At 36.4% G+C, this 20,089-nt stretch overlaps 2 protein-coding genes across 2 annotated transcripts in view; one reads left to right on the top strand and one right to left on the bottom strand.

Annotated features, from left to right (window-relative positions):
* Positions 1–391: 391 nt before the first annotated feature.
* On the bottom strand, positions 392–17,061 carry mats (MOB kinase activator-like 1). Its single transcript, XM_069836548.1, has 5 exons — positions 16,633–17,061; positions 11,055–11,221; positions 10,742–10,969; positions 10,146–10,309; positions 392–8,054 (listed from the first exon to the last, which is right to left on the bottom strand). Exons 1-5 carry the CDS (start codon positions 16,644–16,646, stop codon positions 7,974–7,976), a joined length of 654 nt encoding a protein of 217 aa, XP_069692649.1. The 5' UTR covers positions 16,647–17,061; the 3' UTR covers positions 392–7,973.
* Positions 17,062–18,891: 1,830 nt separating this feature from the next.
* LOC138706815 (heterogeneous nuclear ribonucleoprotein F-like) overlaps positions 18,892–20,089 on the top strand; it is a 34,621-nt gene continuing 33,423 nt past the window's right edge. Inside the window, exon 1 of the mRNA XM_069836544.1 lies at positions 18,892–19,048. The gene's annotated coding sequence lies outside the window, so the exon portion shown is untranslated. The remainder of the gene's footprint in view (positions 19,049–20,089) is intronic.

Raw genomic sequence — 20,089 nt, 5'->3', positions numbered from 1 at the left:
GATCATATGAGAAGACTAAGAGAAAGGCAGAAAATTTGGAAAGATTGGAGAATGCGATTTGCAGTGAAAGACCTACCCTTGAGCAGAAAATTATGAATGATCGAATGAGTGTCTGAAAGTACAAACATTTACAAATTCCTCCTATGAAAACAATGACGGGAGAGGGAGTTGGCTGGGGACAGGAATGTTTCTTTGCACTAGGGGAAATCCTCCTCATTCCACCTTGTTAGCAGGTGACCTTTGTGCAGTTACAAGAGACATCTGATGTAAATCATGCTACAATAATCCTCTGGTATGATGCATACAGTAACTGTTTATGCAGAGAGCCAAACATCTCTAACATGAGTGGGGTGGAACAAGGAAGACAGAGGGATGAGTCACACACGACAGCTCTGTGTTTACCACTAAAATATTTATACAAGGTATTTAAGTTTACATTACTAGCATACATAAATAATGTGATAAAAAATTTGTGCTCGTGTTGATAAATTACATAGCATTGTTTCACAATTTTTTTAATACTTCGGTACATCACTATTATAATATTATTGTTGTGTAATTCACAAAATACTTTGGCAATTCTTTCTGTTCTATACTATGAAGCTGTCCAATTCCCTTGAACTACATCCATTGTGCACTGGAACAAATTTTAAGGAATATCACATTAGTTTTAAGGCCGTAGAAATGTGTTAAATGCTGGGTTAGCAATCTTCAATTTTAATTCAAAACAAATTCTGTCAAACCAAACATACAATTAAGATTTTGTGTCTGAACTTGCAAACTTCAAAACCAACATGTTTTTGTATCCTTTAGTTCACATGTCCCAAGATCACACTAGCTAATGTAGGCACCATAAAATAGTTTGAAAATAACAAAGGTCAGTTTTATCTCGACTACAAGAACCAGTACACACTGCTGATCCATTCGCTCCACACATTACACATCCTTTTCTGCGTCTTGTATAAAAATCACATCACGACGTCTGCTGCCTTGAGTGTGGCCTTCCAGAAACTATTTACATTAACTACAGTTGCATTAAGCATTTTCATTGCAAAGCCAATATATGAAAATAAATTTCTACTGCACTGGGTAATCTGCTTACACATTGCAGAGGATGTAAACTCAGAGACATCAAAACATTCATCGGATGGCTACAAAAACATCCTGCTATCATGTATAAAATAATATGTTAGCTTCCCTTTCCTGTTGTAGACGAAAAATACCGCTCTGATATACTGTAGCTCATGTCCAGACGTGTCATGGCATCACATTTCCAGTTCAGTGTAACACAGGTTGCCTACAAGGACATTACTTGGTTTATAAATTCCTCCACATTGGAAACAACAAAATTTCAAGAACTGAATTTCCGTGATTTCACTTCTTTTTTTTTTCTTTCCAATGACAACCATTCAACATATAAATACACCTAGACGCGTTACTGCCTTGAAAACACATAATATAACAATTGTCAGGGGAAACATTACATCCTGCAGCACTACTAATAATACACGGATCTCGTAAGGCAAGCTACATCTGCATTCCAACTGCTGTAACCTAACGTTTATCTTTAGCACCAATATGCAGCACTCGTTATGGGGAGTGATCAAGAACAGTCCCTTTCTTTGCGTAATTTTGTATGAAATACGAGGTCCGTCCATTGTATTACCTGGCTGTTGTATTGACTTCGAGAGCAGTGCCACATGCCAGCTGTGGTTTTATATAGAAACCAAAATGCCATGTCAACAAATTGATCTTACAAGGGAACCGTCTCAACTGGGCCACGGCTATTTGGATAAAAAAAATTATACAAGCTAATTTTTGTATGATAAACAACGTGGTAATAGTCGCTCATGCCGCTTTTTTTTTTGTTATTAATGATATAAAAAACTTTAAACAAGGACGTAGATATGCCACTTATGCGCTAAATGCAAGCAAAACAAGCGCCAAGTTCTAAAACTATAGTCTTCATTCTTATTTAATTTGATAGACATACCTTCATATAAATGTAACATATTACATTCAATTTAAATTTTAAACTAATCTTATCAATGGTAGTGTGGATTCAAAACGAAGTGGTTCGAACAAAGGGCCATGGAACAGTACAGAGATATTTTAACAAATGCTGCTTCTTCACAGTCTTCCATTGCTACTGTTAACTTGAAGTAGAGTTTGAAGAATATTTCGAAAACCAATATCCATTTTGTTTGTTACATATCCAGATTGCCGCCACGCATCTCGTGCAGTAGGGCGGAACAGAACTGATGTTGGAGAACAGAATGTAATGTTTGTTAAAAACTCTATCATGCAAAGTTCCTGTACTATTTTAATTATAATTTTGGTCTGAAATAGTCTTATATTATCCGAATTACAATATAACTATACTGTCGGAAAAGTAAACTTCAAGTGGCTGCACAAACGTTGTGGTCTTGGGAATTATTTGCATCTGAATTGTTTTAATATTTAAAAGCATCTTCATTTCACGGTCATTACAAATGTTTTTATCAGTTTGTCCACTTCATGAGTCTAGTACAAGTAATATATCATCCTTAACATCAGGCATCTTTTCACATGGTTTTTCGTGAGTTTTCCCTTAATTGCTAGCATCAATCACAAGATTAAATGGGGTTTCCCTTTCAATAGTTCAACTTTGGGTCCAAACTCTCCTTTCGGTTCTTGGAAACAAAGGTAAATTCGAGTACTTAAGGTACCAGCTGATGAAATATGGACCTGTATAGTATAAGAGAGCGTCATAGAAGATAATGATTGCACAACTGCATAGCTATGCTTTTCACTTGTCTGTGATGAAGTCCTACTAGATAACATCTCGTATCCAGATCGAGACTGGTCGGTGTTGAATACACAGTCAGCGTTGTATGGTGTTTCTGAAATAATTTTGTTTATATTTGTCAAAAGTTTTGCTGTTTCAATTAGCATAGACTCATCCTGTTTTCTTTCTTAAAATGTCGCAGAATCTTTTCAGATGCAAGTAGCCGTTAATTGTGTGTGTTTTTTATAATACAGCCCAGTCTAAATTCGTGGACAGTTAGGTTCGGTTGGCGGGATATCTTGAACGCCTGTAGCAACTCCTTTTTTTTTTATAGTGTCCCGTATGTTGGACTGGGAGGTTTTTTTTAGCATATTTTACTGTACACATATTTATTTTTTTTGTTGTAAATATAATCGGATTATTGTTGTTTCTGCGGGCTTTTAGGCTCTCATAATGAGCTGTAGTCTTTTTGTACTTGTCAAGAATGTTTGCATTTTTTCGTATGTGGACCACTCGTTTTTCAGGACTTCAAGTTTCATATTCACTAGTGGAAGGTCCTAGATCGGATTCTGAATGTATACCTCCTTGATATAAAGTTTCACCACTATCCGAATAATTATCAACGTCCAAGTGTCACACGTTGCAATAAATATCCTGTTTTTTTATATTTGTCAATATAAGTTGTAGAAGTTCATAAACAAATGCTTCACCTTCTGCTCCTTCTCCGACCATTTCACCATAAAACTTATCAACTTCCAGTTTCAAAATGTTCACAACACTAATGGGATTAATGCACATCATAATATAAGTTTCCTATTCAATACAAAATGTAAACACAAAAATAGTCCGTTCCTTACGAAAGAAACATAAGACAAAATACGAGTAATACAGATGCAACAAACTGTGCTCGTGGATCCCATCTATTTTCAGCCGCAGAGAGCGCCCGCCATAGCGGTCACGTTCAGCTCAAGAGCAGAATAAGTCTATGTGTTCGAATTTCACGATTTTATATATCGCTAATAACAAAAAAGCGACTATTACCACATTGTTTTATCATACAAAAATCAGCTCGTATAATTTTTTTTATTCAAATAGTCGAGGGCCAGTTGGGACAGTTCCCTTGTTAGCCTGTCTCTGTATGTTTCCTTCTTTGATATCTGACACCAGTAAGAGTTCTTACTTATTAATTATGAATTGTAACTAAGTAAGTTTGTTTAGACATGAATAAATATAAAATCACAGATTCTGCTTTAAGGAGAAATTGAGGCGAAATTTGGAGCATTGTTTTGTTTTTAAAGATACACATTATGCTCTCCAGCTAATACCCATCTTGTTTTGCAGTAAAAGTGTCCTTGCTACACAATAGAAGAAAGCAAATGGTCTGTTGTATAACTCCTGGCAGTCATTTTCAGAATTGGCAAAGGAATTTTCTTGTCTTCACTTCTGATTGAACCTACTTCTTATTTAATGTTAGTTGTATGCATGAATAGGCTACCAAATTATAGGACGCGTCTACTGCAACTGTTGTAGAAACGTTTCATGGCATTCATTGTATCTGAGCAAATACTGTACATCTGCCCAGACTTCTTTTCCGTACTAACATCCCCAGTCTGTTGAAATCTGTTTTCTTTCACTCTGTGACTTAATGAAGGGGTCTAAAAGCTATGCAGTGTATGACTGATTAATCACAGATATTAAATAACCTACGTCAGCTGAATGATTGGAATGGTGATTCACAACTCACTTCACTGATGAAATACACATTCAAAATTGTCTTCAGCTCAGTTGACCAAAAATGAGTCGCCTATAATTCTTCTTCTTCTTCTTCCCTTCACATATTAGGCCCTGTGGCCTGGTACGATCTCACAGTTCAATTTTCAACCAGCATTTCATTGGACGACCTAGAGATCTCTTCCCATTTGGACAATAGTGAAACTTGGCTTTTGGGATTCTATTTATATGCACGCAATGCAGACGATTTATCCATTCGTTCTGATAATGTTATATGTGACGCATAACAAGTTCTAATTGAAGAGCTTGCGGGAAAAAGAATGAATGTCACATTTCTATTAAGGATTACATAATGATCTAATTGAGTCTATAACTGCAAGATGTAGTGCTGTTTCTATAGAAAATAAAGGAAAGGATTACTGTATTCGTGGTGATAATTCTCCTTTTTACCATTTTTCATAAGAACACCATTAAATTTCGCAGTAATCCATTGAATTAGATAATGACATCAACCTTAAGAAAACTGTGACATTCATCGTTTTTCCCGCAAACTCTTCAATTGTAATTCTTCCATTACATTTATGATCCCATTTGGTGTATCCTGCTGTGTATCTAATCGATTTCATTTCATTAGCTGTTACTCTGCTTTAGTCTTTCTTCCTCAATGTCCATGGCTCACTACTGTAACAAAGTACAGGTCTCGCCAAGGTCTTGTATAGGCGAATTCTAGTATGTCTTTGCACTAAAGAAGGTTTCATAATATTGTAATTATTTCCATTGTTTTGGTGTATTTCTCTGGAAGTCCACCTCATCGAAAAAATGTAACATGTATCCCAGATATATAAATGAACTTCATCTCTATAATATTTTGTAATTCAAACATTTTTCTAGGCACAGGGTATTTTCTGCAGAAGGGCGTCACTATAACTCGATACAAGTTGCCACAGTGGTCTATTGGCTAAAGCGCTGGACTTATAATCCTGTGGACCTGGGTTCGATCCCCAATTTATAACTTGTGTTGGACAAGCCCATGGTCCAGGTAGGTTTTCTCTGGGAGCTTTGGTTGTCCATCTTATCTCATCACAGCTGTAGTGCACAGCACACCCTGTCTACAGAAGAACCCCGACCAGCAGAGTATCCAGCTGTCTTTCTCTCACTCTTTTCTTTCTTTGCTGCAGAAAAACGTATGTAGAGCTATACCATATATTCTTTTCAGGTGTCTGTTATTATAAGCCTTTATCCTTACATATTACTATCTGCGATAATGGGAACAGTTACTACTAGGTCACTACCTGCTTTCAAAGAAATAGTCCCAAGAACATCCACAAAATTTAGAGCAAACCCGTGCAGCATTCAGTCGTTGTTCTACTGTTCGAGTGCCCGTACTTCATAATTTCTATGCAAAATATCTTCCACGGGTGTCAAAAATACAAATAATTGATCAGTTTGGAAAAAGAGAAACCGTGGCTCATCTCGCATCAGAATATGAGACTGGCGTTGCAAATGTGCGCGATTTAATTAAAAACAAAGATAAAGTGTATAAAGTCTGTAAATCTACAACAGGAAACCTCTACTATTCCTATCCTTCCACAAAGAATCAACGCAAGGGATTTACTTGACCCTTATAGACCGGTTGTTGACAACCGGACCTAACTTCTGATTCACAATCTAGACCACGGAGGAAATTATGAAACTGCGTTTTGCACTTAATTTATAAAAGTATTTTATGGTACAGATTATCCGTCCAGTCCACCCCCTTGATTACCACAGGTTCTACTGTATATAACAGGCTTCGTGACGAACAGCCAAGTACCACCATTAGCAAATAATAATAATTCAATACTATTAACAACAGTCTTAAGGGAAATTGTGCTAAATATTTCTTCACATTGAAGATAAATTGAGCCCTGATAAAAAAAAAAAAAGTTACGATTATGGTCATTCCAAATTGAAGGTAAAGCCTTGCCTAATATCTCACAATGGCTACCAGGAGTTACATATGTGGGGCACTTGCTGACGTGACCCAAGATGCCTGATTGAAACATTCTAGGTGAAGGTAAAAAGTTAGGTGAAAAATTTTTTAATTCCCAGTTGCCCTATGCATCGCATATTTTTGTGAAGAAACATTTTCGACATTTTAATATTGAACCAGATGTCAGAAAAGAATGACATACAGAGGGACATTTAGTTTAAGAAGTTACAGAATAAATTATATTTGTTTCCTTGTAATATAGATTAGGAAAATTAAATTTGTCCCTTCTTTTCTTTACTGAATCAATTTTATTTTAACAATTTAAGCCTATAGTTCTTTTACTTATAACTAGCTCACATCCATTTGTAACCAACATAAAAGTGTCGATATTTTCAAGTGTTGGGTTCATCACCTGATATTTGAAAAACCAGGGGTTTGCAGTCCACTAGAATGTTGGTTTTAGACACTGGTCACCTGAGTGCCCAAGTGGAAAGTTTTTGTGGGGCATTCCTGTTCCCCTTGCCTTCAGTCATGAGAGATGCTTGTGTAAGTGCCCGGCTTTGGAAGATCAGATCAGATTGAAATAAGAGAAAAGTATATTTATAAATTAAATTTTATTTACAAAACTATTAGAGATACAAAATTGGAATAGTTTAAAGAAAAAAAGTGTTCTCAGAGTATAAAATAAAACATAGTTTCTACAATTTGTAGAAACTTCAGACATGAATATTTTATGCTATCTGTAATGTAACTCTTTTTTTATGTCCCTTTTACAGTTGTGAAATAGAATGGTGTTATTTGCCTGCAAGACATAAGAGGACCAAAAAGTCTGCCATGCTAATCGCTGCTGGCAACTTGACAATTACAACAGCCAGCCAAATAGGTCAGAACATACCGCGATATAAGTACTGCCTGGCTAATGCCACTCAATACAACTCAAGGACGAATTGGTTTCCTACAAGTTAAGTACTTCCCTGCCAGACAACCGAGCTGAAGGATATGCTAATTCATTCACTATCCATGAGGATGACTAGCCGCTGGTAGATTCCCGTAGACCACCAGACACGTTAAGGACTTTTTGACTGGGCTTATGCTTTAGATCTTGGCCTCATGGCGAGCTCTGAGGACATAATGTTAATGCATAACGAGACAATTGTGAATGTATGTAGTTAACAACAGACTGGTGCTAGCAATACGTATAGAAAGCAATTGTAAGTATTAAATTGGACGAGGAAGGGATATAATTATATACCAATCCACTCTTGACTCCAGACCCTTCAGTTCAGTTGATCTTCATGGTTCTCGTTATGCTTGATGTATACTCACAGGGTTTAATTAATTTTGCTAATTTTATTAGTTTGTTACTTTGAGTTCAGCAGCATATGTTGGACTTTTCTTGCTCATAGCTGTACCAATGGCCCAACATGGGAACTCACTATTCAAGGCATTCTTAAACACCAACAGGAACAAGCTACAGTAGTTCATGTCATGCAGCAGAGATGTTCATCGACACTCCTTTGCAGTCAACTTTTCGATCAGTTCTTGAAGAGGTGCAAGCTCCCTTCTGTCAATAAGATTGAATTCCTGAAACAGAAGATAGTTTACTTGAACACAGGATATGTAACAATATTATTCAATATAATAGCCTGTTGTACTAAGTACAATGAGCACGTAATACCATTGTTCATCTGAGTCAGTTATAGCTGGCTATATTATGGTTCCATGCCTGTACATTTGATAACAACTGTTGTCGTCGTTTTCAGTATCAGTTCATACTATTCAGACACAATGGCATGGTATGTAACAGAGAGACAGTTTCTGCAAACAAAACGAAACAGGAGGAATGTCTTCAACCACCCCTTCTGGACCATAACGCCATGTTTTCTTCCTGTATGTCTTGTGCTTTGTGCATTAAAAGATTTCACAAGAATTAAAACTGTAGTTTCGCTGTACACTGATGTCTGATTGGTAGTGCGTTATTTCATGGCTGATCGTATAACTTTACAAATCTATAATATCTGGAAAAATAAATAAACGAGTTTCATAAGATAGAGGATTAGTGACAGGTTAGGTTTGGTTTGTTCTGGCTTTTGGTATGCTTTGCATATACACTTTGGTAGAAAAGTACACAGATTTACCCTGGACCGAAGAAAGTGTTTTCCTGCATAGTGCAACATCAAGATGGTACCACTGGGCTGCATGATCATTGTGTGTGAAAATGGAGAAAACAAGCGGTCAGGTATATCAGATGGATTTGTAGCGTTCGCAATGATCACATTGTGTGCTGCAATTCCAATGTTATTTTCAATTATTTAAGTATGTTTTTTCCTCCAATGTTTGGTAAGTCTCACTAAAATTCCAAGTAGCTTTGGAGTAAATGTAGGTCACTTTGTTTGAAAAACATTGGCTTATTAGACAATATGGGTAGCAAGAAAAAATGTCCTTGCACATCCTTCTTGATGACCTGAATTAGGAACTGCTCTTCAGCTGCTGAGGAGTTGAAAGGTATATGAGATTGCATGAGACAAATATTTTGAAATCCTATTCAGTTAGTGATAACAAAGAAGATCTTAGCTGTGTCAGATAAGACTTACTGTATCCAAGAAAGTTAAAAGTATTTACTTATTCGATAACACCATATTCAGTTTCTATTTGTCCTTTTATTATGAACACCACCACCTTAATCTTTTCGCTTGGAACTGTAAGTTTGTGTATTTCTTTTTGTTTGCATATTTCAAATTAAATGTTCTTCCCATTAAAGTGGAGAATTAGGTACAGCAGCTTTCAACCATGCCGTTACGATGAGAGTCACCTGTAACTAAGTACACGATGTCGCCAACATATGGACATATTTATCTCTCCTCTGTCGTTCTTAATATTACTGAGAGATAGTGCCACTGTTTGCGACAAGGTTAGGTAGGGTTTGATGAGAGAGATCAGTATCAATTAGGTGTAGTGTTAGGGTTAGATAGGGTCTGATGAGGGGATATATTAGTGACAAGTAGGCCCACTGTTTGCAACAAAGTTACGTAGGGTTTGATGAGAGAGATTAGTATCAATTAGGTGTAGTGTTAGGGTTAGATAGGGTCTGATGAGGGGATATATTAGTGACAAGTAGGCCCACTGTTTGCAACAAAGTTACGTAGGGTTTGATGAGAGAGATTAGTATCAATTAGAAAAGGTTTCAACGATTTAATTATGTTTTCTTTCCTGTATGTAGTGTGAGGTGATAGCTCATTTAACCCTGCAGCGACGTCTCCTAGAAAAATTACCAATATTTTCGTTTCTCAAATTAGTGGATTTCAACGATATTCCCCAGACTACAAAATATTTGTTCTCCATTTTGCTGTGATAACAGGTTATGATATCTTCGAAAATGTGCATTTTCTCTTTGTGCATTACAAATTCCTCATTATATGCCATAAATCTTGCACTTGACTAGTGCAGTAAATATAGACATGTATTTTACTAGCAACATTTCGAATCTGTTTTATTTGACATGGCCCGGTGACTAGTGGCAGGCGCAGTCTGTGCTGCTGTACTGTCTGAATTCTCCACTTGTTCCGTTCTTTCAGAATCTAATATACAAGGACGATTCTCTCACATAATTAAAATGTATATGAGAATTTATTCTCATCTACCTACTGAAGTAACATGTTACTGGCTGAACAGTACCTGAACAAAGAAGATGAAATGCTTGAAGGATGTGTTTAGATGTGCCTCCTCGCCTAACTGGACCACTTCTGAAAAATGCTGATGGTAGATATGAGCATAGACTCGAAACAATCTCTTCAGAATTGTTTTTGCTATTGAAAGGAAATTTTTAGGGAAAGGAACACCTGAAACAAAAAACAGGAAGAGCTTATCAACTCACAACTGTATACTGTAAATTGCAAAGGAAGGTAAGATGTGCAATCAGTTCAGATTTTTTATGGACCAGTTTATTGTTTCATCTTCAAAATTCGCTCATCTGTGTCAGCTGATGTAACAAGTGAATGAATAACATATCAATTGCAAGATTGTAGGGTTCCAGTGTCAATGGATTTGAAGAAGATTTTGGAATTTTACAGAGATTTGATTTCTCAGACATTTCAGAACAGGTTACATCTCCCAGGTCTTAGGACATCTTACCCAATAGAACCCTGAAAATGAAACTTACTGTATAATGTAGTTACAAAACATCGGAGAAATCAAACTTCAATAAACCCAAAATCATCATCTGAGCATCACGATAAAGTGCCGAACCAACACAATGTGAACAATAATCTGACCTATTTTGGAGGGGAAAAGCGTCTCATCATCCAGCTGATCCTGCACCCACGTCATGAGATAGTCAATGTACTTGGGAGCAGAGCACTTTATGGGCTTCTTGACTGTCAGCCCATCAGCCCAGTGATATTCGTATTTTGGTCCTGCCGACATGATGGGGCAACTTTCTTCTGTGCAGAATTCTGTGATGGTGCCATACAACATGTTGATCTGATTGAAGAAATCCACAGCTGCAACAAACAACATGCATGTGGAATACAGAAGTGTGTTGGAAGGCTAAAGACCGAAAGCTGAAGGGAAGGGTAGGCCACTTACTGTTGACTGCAACCCACTCGTTCAGGTCCTCTCCTTCCGGAAGCATGACAGCAAGGCGCAGGTTGCCGGAGCCCAGCGTGGCAGCGGCATGCTTCATCAGGTCGTACTGGTGAGTGCCCTCTGGGATGTTCTTCTTTGGCTTGAATGTCTTCGAAGAACGGCTTCCACTGTGATAAGTGAATTAATGGTAGAGAGACAGCAGGATTCAAAGCTCTTTCTTGTATGTGTAACTGCCTGGGTCATATACAATCTGTAAATCCTGGATGAGAATGGTAAGTCAACGAACTGCCACTTCTACTATTATCTACTATCTCTGGCTCGAGAGCTCTATTATCACATGCTCTGCTCGTGGCTAGTAGTACACAAACAAAACTCAGATCCAAGAGCAGTATTAAAGGTAAGTCAGCATTGTATTCTGTGATTTAAATTTAAATATAGTGAACAGTTCAACACAATCCAAAAATTGCAAATTTGTAATGAAAGTTTTATACATTTTTAAAAACAGATATCAGCATTAAGCTAATGGCATAGTAAAAAACATGAATTCTAGTTCACCAATATTGCGCTAACATGTGCTAAAGTCGTCTGCAAAATGTACAGAAGCCTGCTAGCAAACTAATCTTCTAAATTACCTCAATAACTGTAACATTAATTTTATGACTGTTGAAATATAAAGAAGATAACTTATGTCCAATATGCGGCTCACAGCCATCTAATAACGGACTTCCATTTCGTTATAATCAAAAGTAAATTCAGATCTGCTCAAAAACAAATTCGGATGGAGCAAAAGATAAATCTGAGAAATTATATTGGCTAATCCCCAGATAATACCCCAAGTGTCACACACAAATCAGCTATTACAATGTTCAGATTGATAACAGGTCATGATTGTTTGACAAGCCATCTGCACAGGGTAGCAATTTGCCTGTGTGTTATGTGATGCAGCTGAAGAGATGAACATGGAACACAGCATTGCTACAAGGAGATGACATCTTACAAAAATACTGGAGTGCAAGATGGCAAATGACTTCATTGTCAAGTGCGTAGGCATTCAAATGTACGAAGGAGAAAAATAATAACTAGTAGTGGAGAGTTGGCATGTCTGCATTCATGAGAGAAATTTTGCCGTTTTTATTGCTTGAATTAGTATAGAAATAGAATATTGTCATGGATTCATGGAAGGCAATTAACAGCTGAGGACAACAATTGCTGACAGTGTGCATTTCATTATCGGAAGCTAAAGGTGAAGGGCTAGAGCAGTAGTGTCAGAGTTGTAAGCTCCGAAACCAGTTGTGGTGCTAGAGACGTCCAGTCGGAGCGTGAACTTGCTTATGTCTGTGGAAGCACCGGAGTTACAGTGGAGTGCTCCGCTCCGTTTAGGCTGTGTCTGACAACGCTGGGTTAGAGGAAGTGTAAGAAAGTGAAGGGAGGAAAGAGACATTACGTGTAACTGAAATTCGTGAATAATCCTTGGAGCAGAAATGAAACGTAATATTCTAAGTGGAGAACACAAAATGAGAGGCAGAAGGATTGGGCGAGAATATGGAGAACCTGAAAACCATCTTAACAATTCTTTGGACTGAAATTCATAAAAGGGTGGGCAAAATAAGTAAGATCCTGCAGTAAAAACGTTGATGTCATGAATCCTGAGTCTCCCAGACATAAATTTAGTGAATACGAAAATCCGTTTTCCTTCTGTGAATTGAAAACAATATGTTCTGATGACCTAAACAAAAAGTATGAACATCTGGCTAATGTAGACTATATCATTGTTACCGTCGTCGTCGTTGTCTAGTCAACTGTCAAGACAGGATTCAACCTCATAAGTGACACCAATAAGGCATCACTCATGAGGCAACTTGATTATGGTGACCTTTTAAATCTATGTGAGCATCTCAAGGAATGCACCATTCTTGATTAAAATTCTGCATTGTACAAAGTAATTTCAGGCAACTGATGCTGGAGGTCACACACAATGTTAGAACTGGCTTTCACTAATGTGTATGGAAAATAATATCCTGGCTTCAAGCAAATTATAAAGGAATTCTCTACAGATGATCAATAATAAAGGATTCCTGGCAATTTCAAAATGTCCGTCTCTGAGTATGATTTACCAACCAAGTATCATTTGTACATATGTTGAAATTGTTGTTTTTCAAGTTCAGGACTCGTTATATTGTTCAGCTGTTTGTACTGACTAATCTTTGCTGTACCGGTACATCATGTTTTTTATGTTAAAACACTGATTTTGTTGGCAGTACAGTAGCCTAATTTACATTTTTACTCCGAGTAGTTGTGTAGCAGGGCCCAGTGCACTGTGCCTATAATGCTGTAAAGGCAGCCCTGGTGGCACTTGCTTTGCTACCCAAACTCTTCACTTATGTAGGCCTATAATCTGAACATCCATTCTTATCAATCAAACGTAGGTATTATAATCGGTGGACCTTACAATCTTATCTAAACGAAACTAAAAATTATGGCATGCATATAGGTTAAATGTTGCTCAATATAATCATTTCATGAAGATAATCGATTTTTAAAAATGAACTATACAGAAGTACAAAGTTGCATAGGCAATTCGTGAGCTATGGCTATATTGACGATAATTGTAATTATCACTTCCCCGTCCAGTCGACGCGGGTAGCAAACACCATATTAACTTCTTCAAAATCAGTTCAACACAATCCAGATATAATTATTGATCTTTCACTTCTCATTTTTGCGCGAAGCGTTTGTCACCGATCTATCTCATCAAATCCTACTAAACCTATCACTATTTGTCACTAATCTATTTCATCAAACCCTACCTAACCTTTAGCGATTCGCAAATTTATAATTAAAAATTACTGTGCATTATAAAACGCATAACATGATCAACTTATGCTATGATGTAAACATAAACTAATCTCAAACGTAAAGAAAAGTAGAGCCGGTTAAGTACGCTCGGTGTATATGCATTGTTTAACTGATGATATCCTACGTAGCATTTGCTTTGCTACACAAACTTCTCACAGATATATAAAATTTTACCTACACTAAACGTGTAATTGCCATTCTTTCTGACACACAAAATCCAAACAGAACACAAAATTGTGGCATGAACTTACGTTTGTAAATTCAGAGCTACCGCCCAGCATAGAGATGGCCGATATTTCACAAACCGATATTTTGTCACAGGTATTTTTTTGTCACAGATAAACCTGTGACTGATGATGCGAAATATCTGTGACAAAATATCGCTATCGAAATCTGCTCCGTATTCAGTACTCTGTGACTGTTGCAACGTCTGCGACTGATATTTTCTCCTCTACGTCGTGGGTTTGCGCATGTGCATGATACAATAACAGCAATCGGGCGGTGGTATTTGATTATTTTTTCGTGATATTTTGTTCAATATTATTTTTTTCAAAGTGATGATGTGTTGCAAAGTTATTAGCGGCATTATAATAATACAATCATGAATCTAACATTTTGTTTTCATATTAAGTCTATATGTTTTATAAATATTTTATATATTCCCCCGAGATCTTCACATTTTCATATTACTGTGAATATATATTAATGTATAAGTATTTTCCACTCAATTTTTACGCAGTAACAATATTTTTTTTAGTTATACTATTAATTACAAACAGAATAGTTACAGGAGCCTACATTATTTTAATAACTTTACATGTACTTCTCTCATTTATGTATGATCCAGTTTCAATGTATAGCTCAAACACGAACAGTGCAGGGTAGTATTAATTAAAATAATTAAACTTAAAATAAAATTATTTGTAATAAGTTCATTACCGGTATGTTGTTTATGGTTATTAACTCTTAGGAAATCGCACAGTGCTTTCTAACATTGGTACTCGTGTGGGGTGTTATTTTACCCAATTAATAGGCCTAATCAATGTTCTAAACTTGACATTTAGTGATATTTATCTAGGTATTGTTAAAATCATCAACTTGCAAGTAATTTTCAACTTTTAAATATAATAATATGGGGTATTAGCAAAAATTGTCGATTTTATAAATTCCAAAAAGATCTGACATCTAGCAGACACTGCTCCAACAAATCGTTCTCATTGCCCTTGCACACTTTTAAAATAGACCTACACTTACACATAAATGGGATAATTAATTACATTTGAAAATAAGGGGTATCAAACGTAAATCATGTTAGTTCATTCCGTATCACTGAACGTTATGCTCTTCCGAACTTTCGAAGCATTTCTCACAAGCCGACAACAGCACCTATAGAATTAAAACCGAACGAGATAAAACTTATTTGGCTAAACTAACCTTGAGGTAGTTTCCTTCGTATTACCCTTATACACCTTGCATATACGAATCTGTGACAGGTTAGGTTTGGTTAGTTTAGGCTTTGTTATGCCTTAGATATACGATCAACTGCATCTCCACAAACAATCAAATTCGACGATTTTCACATCCGAAATCACCGAAACTGCCTCAGCGCTAGTTTAACCTGAGCAACTGTCTCTCCACAAAAAAATTCCTTATAAATGCAATGATTTTCACATCCGAAATTGCCGAAACTACTTCAGCGCTAGTTTCACCATCTTATTATAAATGATGTAGTGATTACACGATTTAAATAATAATAATAATAATAATAATAATAATAATAATAATAATACCATTGGTTACCAATACTTTATCTTGTGTAAAATCCTGTCTGAACAACTGTCTTGTTCTGTAATTATTTTCTATTGTTTTTCCGAATACTTATGTTTCGTTAATTTTTATTCTGACTCAATATTATAATGTTAATGCACGACTTAAAATAATTTATCGATTATATTATATACAATAAAAAGGATCAATTTTTAAAACGATTAGGATAATCACATAACCTCAATTTCTCCGTACCCAACTACATTAAAAATTATCAACTGATTTCGTATCTACAATCAACTACGATATAACCTCTTGGTATATGAGGTTAACTTTTTACATGTTACTGTTCAGTTAGATTAGTATTTATTTGTTAATGGTACATGTACATAATTTATTTGTTGGATTTTCCCATATAAACCACTGAAATGTGGCGTGTATAGAGAAATCATATTCACATTGCACTGCTCTTCAATATTTCCTGTTAATTTTTATCGGTGTGACAAAATATCGGTATAATTCATGCATATTGTGCTTACTTAGCGATATAAAATATCGGTGTGACAAAATCACAGATAAAAGTCACAGATATTTAATTGTCACAGTCACAGTTGTCACAGATACTTGAAAATATCGTTTAAGCTCAACTCTAGCCCAGCATAATTCGCACTGGTGTTATAAATCAGAAGTCCATAAGCATCAAATGACTATGGAGATATGTGACTTAATACAATAAAATTATTTAATCCTGGATAATCCATTTTTAAAGGAGAAGCAAATAAATGTATAAAGTTGCTGACAACTTATTATTAGTTCCCCCGTCCAGTTGACACTAGAGTAATGAATAAATGAATAACATGGTAAACAGTTCGTACAACTAAAACAACACCATCCTTAAGTTTTCTTTGTGGAATATAAACACACAATGTTATCAAATACATAATTGAAAACTTACAATAGGAAGCTCATTATGTGATTCCAAATCCTTGTCTGGTCTACGATAGAAGACACCACTATCAGTTATGTGAAACTGACAGTCTACTTCAACTTATTTTTGTAATGTTAATAATGTTAAAATGTGGGTTTCAAAATTATCATGTCCATTTGTCTGTCACTCAGTAAATATCCACAGCTGAGTTCACCGCAAATATGGCCGACAACACGTAATTTCCGCTTATGCGCAGAGACCATAACGTTAGTACATTGCAGGCATTGTATGCATCAACGATCTAGAATGATTGGTAATGCATCTTCGAGCATTCTAAAGTACTTTTATGTTCGAAGGTATGCATATTGCATTTCAAAAAGCTTTCAGTGCAATGAATCAAATTAGTTTCGAGAATGCTGTGCATATGAACATTTGTCAACAATATTGCCGACTTTCATCAATCGTATCTCCCGAGCCCCTACCATGTTTCCAAATTGAAGCAGCGAAAATACATCACTTGCAGAGTTTCTTCTCTGCAAGGGATTTCGAAAACGCAATTTGAATTCGTATTGTATTGCGTATCCGAAAGCTGAATGTTTTTCTTTATAGGAATACTACTACTGTCTAGTATATTCAGTCACGAAGCTCAATACGTAGTAAATATGCATCCATAGATAGTTGCTAACCACTAGGATCGCTACTATCGCCTCATTACAGACAATGCGAAATAGTACCTGCACAGTCTCTTGTTCCTAGTACCCTCATAAACTCAAACTTTGTGACATCCTAGTGGTTAGCAACTATCTATGTTTGTATATTTAGTAAGTATTGAGCTTCGTGACTGTATGTAGTAGACTGTGATTGCATAGAACAGCCCATTGTTGCCAGCTGGACGGAAATTCCGTCAAAACTGACGGAATTTCAACGTAGCGGACGGGGAAAAAGTTCCTTTGACGGGTGACGGATTTTCTGGCGGAAATTACAATTTACATCATTTTTTTTTTTTTACTTTTTTAGCTGCTGTCATTTCTAATTATTTAACTTTTGGGGGGAGCGTAGACCAACCCAGCACATCAACTGCAGATGATGTGGATGGATAATTATTTTAATAAAAATTGCTAAGTTAGCCAAATTTTCTTTTTAATTTTATATAGATATATTTAGTGAGTCTTATTACTTTTAATTTTGACGGATTCTGACGGATTTCCAGGTGCTAGACTGACGGGAATACAAGTTATGTGTTGGCAACACTGGTACAGCCGTCTGCTAGCCAGTGGTTCTCCCAAAGCATGGCGGCGGACGCAAGCTTCAATTTGTCCCTACTCAAAACTTCTGCGCTGCCTCGGCTGTAGGGGCTTGGTATATATTAGACCAACAAGCACAATGTATTCTGTGCTCGTTGTACTAGACTGTGGTACTATAGGAACAATAGACTGTGCGATCGCTACGATCCTAGTCGCTAGCAACTAAAGTTCAAATGCCATTGGATGCATATTCCCTACGTATTGAGCTTGTTTTTTTTTTTTTTAAAGATGGGACGTGACAGGAGCGTTGCGATCGGAAAAACAACTGAATGTCACATAGCGTAGTAGGCCTGTTGCTATGGTAACAATGGTTGAGTTGTCAAACTTACAGTTCGCACGTGGCGAGTACTTACTAGCTCTCTTGGCGACATTTATTGTGCATACAATGTTAGCATTGGTACGTTTCATCTTTGATTCTCTGTCGATTTTTGTATTGTTTTCTTACCTTCGCGTCAATTGTCAATGAATGTTTTAACGTCAGCCATCTTAACGACAATTGCTACCTTCCATCAGCTGGCAGCGTGGTAGTCCATATTGGCAACATGGCACTGTAGTTCCAAGCTCGGCCGCTTAACTGTCATGTCCCATCTTTCAGAAAAACAAGTATGATAATCTTGTATTATACTTCTTATTCAGAATATTGCTTTTCAAAATTCAGGATCCTAAGGTCTACCAAAATTGTTGGTCAGATGTTTACAATTAAAATCTATCAACGTGGAACCAGAGAATAGCAACTCCATGGAGTACTATAGGAAAATCGCAATGTGCAAGAGTGCGTTTATAATTCTGTGCTGAGCCATGGCTAAATATATAATTAAATATTCATCCATGGCTGAGCTTTGTCAACGATGTTTGAATTACTACACTGCAGAGCATAGGGGTGTCCTGTGTCTCAAGATTCAGACCAAAGAGTTTGTAAGTATTACAAACTCTTTGGTTTAGACAGTTCACAAACTCCATCAACTACAAAGTTGTGAAAGCAACCAATTATAGCGATTGTAACACAATTTCCGAAGCTACTACTTCCGCTTGACGCCATTCGAATTTGGTATTCTTTATGGACGCCATTTTGACTTAGTTGGGTGTTTGTGAGTTTACAGCGGAGATATTTTGGCATATTACACAGTGTTTAAATATTGGTAAGTTGTATCTGCTTTAAGTATATTTTTCGATTTAAGCGAATTAAGAGCACTTTGTTATATAATTGGTCATAAATGTATGATTTGAATCATCGCAGTATTGAACTTGGATTTCTTAATTAATTTTCACCATCAGAATGCAGGAACGTGGTTATTTATCTTTGGAAGTGTACTTTTTAGAAGGATAATATGAAGTATTTAATTATGTGTAAGTATATGTTTATAATAGCTATTGAAAGTGTCCATAGATATTTACACTTACTCGAAATGCTTTGTCGGACTTCCAACTATGTATCTTCATTGCAGTTGGAATTTGTTTAGGGAAAATTTCAGTATACCGATTCCTCACTGACAATTATATCTTAAAATACTAAAAATAGCGGATTTGTCTGTGTTTGTTAAATGCGCATCATCATACTATGAAAAGACACTTTTCAGTGCCAATAATTTATTTTGTATGCACAAGGTTGGACTTCTGAAGTAAGAGGGAAAGTATGGAATCCTTGTTCTGAAAGTTATCGGGCGCGCTTCCGAACAGGGGGAGCGGTATTTCCTCTAAGGTTAGAGCCCAGTTTAGGTGTGTGTGTGTGTATTAATCGAAAATTAGGGGCTAGAAAATATTGAGAATAGGACGCATGTTTATACGACATTTTTTTTCGATTAATATACACACACCTAAACTGGGCTCTAACCTTAGGGGAAATGCCACTGCCCCTGTTCGGAAGCGCGCCCGTGGGTTTCAGTGTTGCCAACATAGTAATAATACTACACACGTAATCAAACCAAACCTAACCTTTTCATAATACTACACCTAATCAAACCTAACCTAACCTGTCATATAATATACCTAATCAGACCTAATACTACACGCCTGTAGTAACATACCTGACATTTAGTATCATTTCGTTTTCATGTATTGCCGGCTCTGCCAATCGTGTCGGTTTCCATCTAGTAGATCATACTATTTATTACTAATTCGAAGAAGCAATGACGACTTTCATAATAATTACATTTTACATGTTTCGTGATATACTAAATGTG

This window comes from Periplaneta americana, chromosome 9, assembly GCF_040183065.1.
Source record: "Periplaneta americana isolate PAMFEO1 chromosome 9, P.americana_PAMFEO1_priV1, whole genome shotgun sequence".
Taxonomy (NCBI): Eukaryota; Metazoa; Arthropoda; class Insecta; order Blattodea; family Blattidae; genus Periplaneta; species Periplaneta americana.
Note: the sequence above shows the minus strand (reverse complement) of the source record. Positions and strands in the feature narration are given on the sequence as shown.